This window comes from Armigeres subalbatus, chromosome 1 (assembly GCF_024139115.2).
Source record: "Armigeres subalbatus isolate Guangzhou_Male chromosome 1, GZ_Asu_2, whole genome shotgun sequence".
In the NCBI taxonomy this organism is placed as follows: Eukaryota; Metazoa; Arthropoda; class Insecta; order Diptera; family Culicidae; genus Armigeres; species Armigeres subalbatus.
Genome location: NC_085139.1, coordinates 181,710,878 through 181,720,517, shown reverse-complemented (window position 1 = coordinate 181,720,517; position 9,640 = coordinate 181,710,878). Strand labels below are relative to the sequence as shown.

Here is a 9,640-nt window from a genome sequence, read left to right as displayed (position 1 = left end):
CCGATTGGACTGCGCCTTTTTTAACTCAAATTTGTTGGCAATTGGCAATGGCGGGGCCCATGGTTGGACTTGGGAGTGGCCAATAAAATAATTACGCGGCGAAGACTCAGGTCGTCATCTTCCTCACATCAAATCCTTCAACATGTTCTTCCCGAGGATTAACAAATCAATTTCAATGGTGTTCGAATACGGCATACCGGTCTGGGAGGTCTGCACAAAATTGCATCACCTGAAACTACAATGAAATTTCCTGGACTTCTAAAGTTTTACGAACAACTATAGAGAAAAAGAAATTTGTCATCAAAATAAATTCTCACACATTTGGATATTTTTCCATTCTCTGTATGTTGACTCACATCAAGCGATTCCTTAAGTATGACAAACTTAGATTATTAACTTATGATATGACTAAAATTGGTATTTGACGACACTTGATTTGTATCCCGCACAGAAATCGTTCTTATAGTAAAGCCAACACATACTAAAACTAGACATGCAGGTAAAACATACCAGGAATGATTCAAATTTTGGTTCCTAAAACGAATCGTACCATCTGTCTACATAGTTTCCAATTGATGACTTGAAACAAAGGATACTAAACTATAGATAAATAACAAACATAACCTGGACGAACTTTATTCAAGCTCTGGCTTAGATACCTGTTTTTTATTGTTTGCGATTTGGATTAAAATTTTCTGTCACACGCTTGACCAACTGCCGTGTATTTTATCGTAAAACCCTTTTACTTAATTGTAGATCAAGAAGGTAAAACTAAAACAAAACAGGAAACATAACATAATAAAGCAGCTACAGGAATGCTCGGTCAATCTTCATCCGAAAGACAACGTTTGTGCAATATTACTATTATTGATTTGTTTTTCAATTTCTCTCTGGTAAATTTTACTGGTTGAATTGGAACAAAGAACAACAATGCTTTATTGTGTAATAGTTGGATATTTTCAAGAGTGGCGGTGTTTAGTTTACTTTTTTTGAAAGTGTGCGTGGGTTGTCATGTTCATTTACTGGTATGTGAAGGGTGGCTCCTGCGGTTTGTTTTCAAGCGCAAATATTTTCTAGGCTGTGTTTGTTCGCGTTTAGGGATTGTTTCGCGGTAAAATTTGCTTTTTATATTTGTATCGGTTTGTTCTTTTGTGTAATAATGACTAGAAAAAGAACATGTACTGGTGTATTGTTTGATTTTCCCATAATTTGTGGCGCAACTATTGCGCTAGAGTAAAATCAAAACAATGTGCTTTTGGGTTACTGAAATACCTTACAAACTGTTCACTACATGGGAGAACAATATGGATAACTGAGGATCTTTGGAATTTTTTTGATTTTCAATAATGTCGTTTGCTATTTCGAACAGGATTATAAGCGATGTTTGTGTCCTGGTAGCATATCAATTTGAAGTGTCTACTATTGATCATTGTATTCACTATTTCCTATTTGTATCTTTTTGTCTATTAAATCAATACGGATATAAGATAGTTACACACTGATTAACAGAAAGCAGGTTGCTAGAATCCTATTTAAGTTCTGAATATGTAACTATTATCATCAGGCGTCTATTTCATATTTTGTTGTAACATTTGTTTTGATGTTGCGGTAGGACCAGCTTTGCTATAGCAGCGATTTAGTTACGCTGAGTTGTCATGCATGTTTACACACATCCAGAAGGCGTTTCGTAGTATTTCCAAACTGGAATAAATTAAACAAAGGAAGCTGAGGCGATTCAGAGCGCTAAATGGTTCAGGTGAGATTCTATCAACAATGCAACAATAATGATCGGCCCACTAGGAGTTGTCCAAGATGACTCAATTTATGGGCCGATTATCGGAGATCCATTCAAGATAATGGAAATTTATCGCGCTGCTTTGCATATCCAGTGGGGCGATAAACCGCGAATCTGGTGACGATAAAAGTGCGCTCGTTTGAAGAAGCCGAGCTAGTGTACTGCAGTGGCATGGTAAACTGTTTTGAAATCGATAATTATGGCCATCTAGGTGACATTAAGCGATCGTTTTGCATGCTTGTCTAATTGGCACGATTCCGTTTGGAATATTTTCCATACCGTTTGTTCGTACTGAATGATGGACCTAAATTTAAACAAAAATACTAATAACAACACTGTTGTACTATTGCTGATTGAGGGAGTAATTATAAATCTCTTGAAGTAGCATAATATCTCGACATCCAATTAGTGGTGCACAATAAATGAACGAGGGAACGTTTTCACAAGTTAAAGTGCAAAAATTCTAGTTCATAAATTGGAATGACTTGGAGGTCCACTCGAAGTTCCATTCTCAATGCATGAGAATCTTTCCGAAAATCAGGCATCGTACAATTTTCAAACAAGCGCTTTCGAAAAACTGTGTCGAATTTATCTTGGTAAGAATAAGACACCTTCTTGCAACTAATAACTTTCGTCAAAATCAATTATGCGTTTTCTCGTTTAGAAATAAACAATTAATCACTTTGAATATATTTCAACAACTAGTCACAGCAGTTTAGTTAATGATTAAAGAACAATGATGCGTCAAACAATACATAATCGCTTTATAATAGTTTAATCCCATTCTCATGCAAAACTCAAAAAAAGCCAACTATTAGCAAGTGCTATGGTTAAAAAAAATATCAAATTGTTACGTGCCTTAGTGTCGAATGGTTTAAATTTCACTTCAAAGCCATACTCGTCAAGAAAGTTGGAAAAATTTCACTGTAAACTTTATGTATAAAAACTTCATCGTCAGCCAATTTAAGATTCGTTTGATAATTTCGCTGGATGCTCCAGTCGTTCTTTACATCAAACGATTTCCACCAGCACCGCCTGCCTACCAAACGTGCCGCCCATCTGAATGTGTTCAAACTTAACGCGCAACAACCCGGTTCGTTTCGCACTAATAATTCAAAAGTTTGCTCGCTTCCCATCCAGCCGTGGCCCCATCAGCAGCAACAGCAGCTGTAGCAGCACCAAGCTGGTGCCTAGTCGAGTGAATAACGTCAGTTATGTATTCTGCATCGCTAGTGCACATATAATAAATGCAATCCTGTTCGGGTTTTTATTTTGTTTGCTAGTGCTGAAAATTCTCACAATGAAATGCTCTCAGCTGCTGCCGTTGTTGCTGGATGGATGGGCGTGGGCACCAATGGGCGCCGTTTGCACTCTCACTTTCGAGTTCAACGTTCGCAGCTGATTCCTTGGTAACGTGCTCTATTTCTTCACAACAGTTGTACGATTAAAATCTTGAAGAAATAGAAAATAAACACACTGTAAAACAGAAACAGCAACAGATAGTATAAGAACACATCACTCCGGCTAAACCAGAGTTCACCGTTGCCAGTTAGCTACTCAATTCCGAATGTATTAGTTTCCTCTACGGCTAGCAGGAGCTTCTCGTACAGAATGTCCGGAGTTGGATAGGGCGGTAGATCCAAACGATTGAAGCAAGTATGGGCTCGCGGAAGCGCGTTCGGTTTGCCCCACTTCTCTATGCAGAACCGTCGCGGGCCAGTCGAACCACGAAGAGCCGCAAATCCTTCGTACGGGATGCTGGATGTACCCGTCACAAACTGCAACAACCGCAACCGTTGCTCGTTGGAGAACTTTTCAATCACATGCCAGAACCACACGATCACTTGGTGACCATCGTGGTAACCACTGCGGTACTCCGTATTTATCCGCCAGTCGTTGAGATCTATTTCTGCCGTTCCGGCAATCACCAGCTCCAGCTCCCGAGCATCGAATACCGATACCAGCCGTGGGTCGACGACTTCATAGAAGCCACGCACCAACGATTCAGTCTGCTCTTGGACTCCACGCTCCAATCGCCACTTCACCATCCGCTCCAGGTACTCACGTTTGTTTTTCTCCGTAACGGGAATATTCTTACCGCCCGGTTTGAGCTCCCGCTCTACAACCCTACCGAGCAGCTCTTCCGTGACGCAGAAGGTGAGCCCTAGTGATGTCCCGGATCCGATGTCGTTGTCCCGAATCCACTGCAAAGATTGATGGAACTCGTTATCGAGTGATTCCAGATCGCTTAAAGCCACTGGAAGCCGCAGCAGAGCTTTGTAGAACGGACGGGTGAAGAAAGCGTCCAGCAGGTACTGGTGAACGAGGGCCAGCCCAAGAACCCGACCACTGAAGCGGAACCTGCGAAAAACGACCGAATCAGTATGCTAAACAATACAAGTACATCGCCATAACTTACCAATCATGACTGTTATCCACAAAAGCTGACAGCGGTGAGACCTGCACCGTGTACGTATCGTTGGCTGAGTACTCGAACAGACCGTAGTACGGGTTGAACAATTCACGGGACAGCAGGAAGAAGAATTCACGCGATGGACCACCGTAGTCCAGCCCTTCTTCGGTGTCCCACAGGACAGCCAGCCGCCCTCGCTGGAGATCCTTTTTGTTGGCTGACATGATTCGCCGGAATGCGTCCTCCAGCAGGTGGGACCGTCGGATGTGTAACCTGTAATGAAAGGTTGAAAAGCATATTAGGATTTCGTTTTAACCTTCAATGAGAAGAATTTTTTTAATTGCCTCATAATTTAACTCTTTGGAATCTTTGGGATATTGCTGGCAAGAATTTCAGAAAGTAAATGAACAGTACAATCTCCTGAAATGCGAAGGAAGGCATGTCACGTCGTGGTTAATTTATCGAAAACAAAGTGCACCCCGATAAGAGAGATTGATTGATTGGACGTGATTGATATGCCATTAAAAATAACTTTGAAAAGACATGTTCATGATGGTGGACATTTTGTACACCTAATTTCCTCGTGACTTTTGAATCATTACTGTAATGACAAAAGGAAAATAACTGGAAACACTAGATTTGTGGACTATGCTCTGTGGATTATCGAGCAATTAGTCAATGGCCCGTGAATTAGTCAATGGCCCGAATGAGCCTACATGAGAAAATTAATCAACTGGTCGAATTGTAAAACAGGCCAACAAAAAAAAACAAATTATCACTCGCTAAACAACCGCCAAAAATCCCAGAAAATATGTTGTTAAATAGATTATCGAACAGTTCTGTTGTTGAGTCATCTATCGATTTCGAAGAAATCTGCGACTTGTTGTAAGCGAGTTCATTTTTTTAAGGTTTGCTGGTGGGACTCTGAATAGAGTAGAAACCCCCGTACAGACCTTTAATGATACCGTAGCATAATTCCTTTCGAAGCAGTTTGTCAGCCGTACACGGAAAATGTCGTTCAAGATGACGCTGTTGCAACCAGCCCGGTGGCATCCCTATCTCACACAATAGGTTTGTTTTGCAGCCAACATTTCGCGACCGTATCCCACTGACAGTTCTGTATCCCAATGAGAATCAAATGTGATGTTTGTAAACAAAACACATACTGTCATGAATTTTACACTGAGATGTTGGCTGCAAAAACATGGCGTCGTGCCACCCACCTGGTTGCAACTGAATCAGAGGGAATTACGTTCATAAATAGTCCGACATGTCTCATGCTAACTAACATTGTAGTAGTTTAAAGTAATTTTTGTCATTTTCTTGTCAGAGTCAAATGATTTTGTCAGTTTTATGCTATTTAGACGTGTATTGCCATTGTACGCGCTCAAAATCGACCGAAGCAGTTTTTTCGACTCACATGGAACATGTTGCCCAATGCATCATCGTAGAAACTGAGTCGGAAAAACTTCCGACTTATCAAATATAAGAAAGTTTTCAATCCCCGATTTATAAAAATGAATTCCCTACGAATGTCTTAAATATATTGTTTATCAATAAATGCCTAGCTAGCTAAAAATAAGCGTGGCTACGACTCATCGTCACAGGGAACAGAAAAGTATTGCCGAAAAAAAGAGAGCTCCCATCATTATCACTGATAAAAAAAACCTCTGCATGACTGCACTACCATTCAAGGGTCCAAGACACGATGTCCGTTGGATCATATGCATATGCGTTAAATTAATGCGTCAATGCCAGATATGTAACGCGGCACCAATTAAAAATAGTCAACATGTGATACCACCACGACATGATATGTCTTTGGTTGCCATCTCAGTGCTAATGCCGTAAACCCACCCATCGCATAAAGATTACATATTTAAGTGGAGGGACTTGATGTAAGTGAAGTTTAGAGTTTTAGTTTAGTTTAGTCTTATGCTAACCGTTCTGGTTATTTCATTATTAGCGAAAGAAAGTAGCCGGACAAGTAACTTGATTTGTGTAATATGAAGTATTTCTTGATGCACACGTTGATAGCATAGTCGTCATCCAGTTGGCGGGGAAGTTCGCCTACCTTCTGGGCCACGTCGACTGGAATGTTGATAATTTCGCCGATAATTTCCAAACTACCTTGTTGCATGTTAATGAAAATAGATTGGGAAAATCATATATTTATTTGATGTAATAAATTTTTAAGTAAAATAAGTTTTCCACAAACCTGCAGTATGCCGCAAACGACAAAACTGCATGAAATTGATCCTGGGAGACACCAAACTTGTGGTAAGTGGGTCCAGCGGAGGCAAATTGAAACTTGGGATATGTAAAGCGGACGGAAACTTGGGATTGCGACAATGTGGGAATTTATCCGCGGTTCAGGCTTGTTCGACACGTAGCACACGCCGAAAATCCTTCCACCGTTTCGAAATAATTTGTCGCCAGCAACACGGCAGCATTTGAGTTGGAGATTGGTTTCAAATCATTTCTGAACCAGATTCTAGCACACACATCACATGCGCAACCGAAATCGTTTTCCACGAATCGTTCCTGGAACTCCCGATCAGTCCGATCGTAATTGGATTTGTCTTGTGTTAAAAGCGAAGAAAATGTGTTCGCCATCATCAGCGACAGCAGATACGTTTTCTTCAACGTCACCACGCTCATCATCGACATCTGCTCTTGCGGACTGCATCACAACATTTTCACTGGCGTCGGAATCTTCATGATCAGAGTTAACGACTGTATCAGCACGGATTAAGTTGAATTCTACTCGAAGAAATTGTAACACGGGAACATGAATCCTTATTGACAGACAGATACACATAATTTACAGATGCATTCGCATTTAAAATGACTGTACCAAGTACAATAAGACATGTGAAAACATAAAAGATTTAATGAAAAATTATGGCCAACAATAGCATAATAGTATAACATTCAAGTAGCATGTGCTTAGGATATGTTTATACAAAACACACTATCTCAGTCTCAGCTCAAACTTCTCCCATGTAATATGATGGTTATGATAAGAACCAATTTGTTTTTCACAATACGCCTATCCAATCACAAGCAGCAACACAGCTTATGATTTGTACTTTGAAAAATATTTGTCTCGGCTCAATCTTCTCTCGTGTGAAATTATGATTCTGAAAAAAACCCATTTGTTTTTAGTAATGCATTCCCAATCACATGCAGCGACAAAACCGAAGCAGAATCTAGAGACAATTTCATTTCATTGCTACTGACCCCAATGTCAGCTACTCGATAAGTTACCGCTAAAACGCGATAGACACCATCCATGCGAATCAATTTTCGCAGCATCCCCCTCCGAAGAGCGCTTGCGTTGCTGCCGACGCCAAGCGATAATAATTTGCACTTTGAAGAAGTAGAAGAAGTAGAAGAAGAGTCCCTGGTTATGTACGAAAGCACTGGCATCGAACGAAAGAAAGGCGGAGCAAGCAAGCCGATGCCAATGATACGACCCCCAAAGGGGCGGAGCCTCGGACTCCATGCAAACGTATTCTGACCAGCCTAAGTCTGGTTTTTTCGGAAAATCTACAGGACAATTGCATCGCAGCGCCAACCAGACTTCCCCGGCGGTGGAAAGGCTGCGAAGAAGGCAACAGCAATGATGGTTGCTACGGGCGGTGGCAGCAAGGCTCAGAGCAACACCATCAAGGGCGTCTCATCGAAGGCGTCGAGCATTATAAACAGCCTCGTAAACGACATCTTCGTGCGTGTCGAGCTGGCCAAGCCCGCCGTTTCGGAGGGTTCCGAAGTCGTAACCAGTCAGGGTCAGCTCCTAGTGAATGAACGAAGAAGTAGCTTCACTTAAAACGATCCTTTTCAGGGCCACAGTCCCACTCAAAGAGGAGAGGAATTTTCGTACCGCGCACACCGGAAATCAAAATTTTGAAATGAATTTCCACTACTGATGCCACTGTCAGCCAATTTATGGTTTGCCGCTGGAACACGATAGACGTCATCCATTCTAATACATTGTTTTGCAACGTCTCCATGCAAGGAGCGCATGGGCTGCTACCGACAAAGAATTTTGCCCATCACCAAGTGATTATGATTTGCATTTTTTGCAGATTTTTGTCTCGGCTCAACCTTCGCTCGTGTAAAAAGATGATTTTGTTTCCAATGACGCGCCTTTTCAATAATAAACAGCAAGTATACCGAAATCAGAATCTTGGGAAAATCTCATTTGACTGCTAACGCAACTCAATGATGTGAGACGTCATCATAGTTCACTTCCCGCACTTTTACTGCTATCTATTCCAACTTTCTACCGTCACCAAGCGGTTATGGTGTGCAATTTAAAGAAAACATTTCGGCTCTACCTTCTCTTGTGTACAATGGTAGATTTGACAAGAATCGATTTTGATCCACAATGCGCCTTCATAGACTAACGCAAAAAGAAGTCCCCCAAGAAATTATGACGTTTGAGCGGGTCGCATATGAACTTTTGTTCGAGTGGACGACTCGCACAAATGTCTAATTCAATCGGGTAAAGAATTTCTGCATTGGTCTATACTGCCGCTAACCGCAAGTCGAGCACATCTGTATATGGAGGCCCATATACAGATGTGCTCGACTTGCGGTTAGCGGCAGTATAGTAAACAAGGTTTTCAAGATCGAATTACAAGAACTGATAATAAAACCCATTACTACAGGATTACCTTCTGATGACCACTATAAGAGTAAGATAAGTCCAAATGGCTCTCTCTAGATTACCACTATAAACCTCTTATAAGAGTATATAAAAATCCGTTTCAAGCCGCCCGCAAAAAAGGGAATTTGGCTGCGGCAGCTGTCAAAAATGTTGCTTTGAAAAAAGAGAAACAAAACCTTGCAAAAAAAAAGAGAAACAAAACAAATAATAACAAACTAAAGTGTTGAAAATGAAAATGAAAATCATGATGAGGATGGGCGCTCGATTTCATGGTGAAAGCCTGTGCAAAAATGAGATTAAGCACTACGCGCCCGCAAAATAATATAGTTTTGGGCAATAAATTTAAAATTATTATAACATCAATAACGTAAATCTTCACTAAATTTATTGATATTACACCCAAATATGTTTCTTTTTTACCAAAAACGTATCATTTGCGGCGAAAACACCGTCTAATAATAAATTCCAGTGATAAATTTCACTGACTTGAAAATGGTTCTCCATTTCCAATATGGCCATCATAGATTCCGATCAGAAAAACTTTGCTCTTATTGAACACCGTTATAAACCCTTTGCAATGTCAATATTCTTATTGGGGTTATTCGTTTGACCACATTATGACCAAAAATTATAGCTTTGATAAAGCTTTGAAAATTGGACTTATTACGCTCTTCGTTATAACCATAGAGTTGCTATCAAGACCAATCGGCATTTGACGTTTGAAGCTTTTCGAGCAGATTTATTAGAGGTTTATTGA

General features: G+C 40.6%; 1 protein-coding gene across 6 annotated transcripts in view; it reads right to left on the bottom strand.

Moving 5' to 3' along the window:
• Positions 1-326: 326 nt before the first annotated feature.
• LOC134205579 (E3 ubiquitin-protein ligase HECW2) overlaps positions 327-9,640 on the bottom strand; it is a 224,362-nt gene continuing 215,048 nt past the window's right edge. For all 6 annotated transcript variants that reach the window (XM_062680942.1, XM_062680946.1, XM_062680945.1 and 3 more), the window contains 2 exons: positions 4,215-4,481; positions 327-4,156 (listed from right to left, as the gene is read on the bottom strand). In XM_062680942.1, the coding sequence (XP_062536926.1) occupies positions 3,349-4,156; positions 4,215-4,481 (1,075 nt within the window). In that variant the 3' untranslated portion in view covers positions 327-3,348. The remainder of the gene's footprint in view (positions 4,157-4,214; positions 4,482-9,640) is intronic.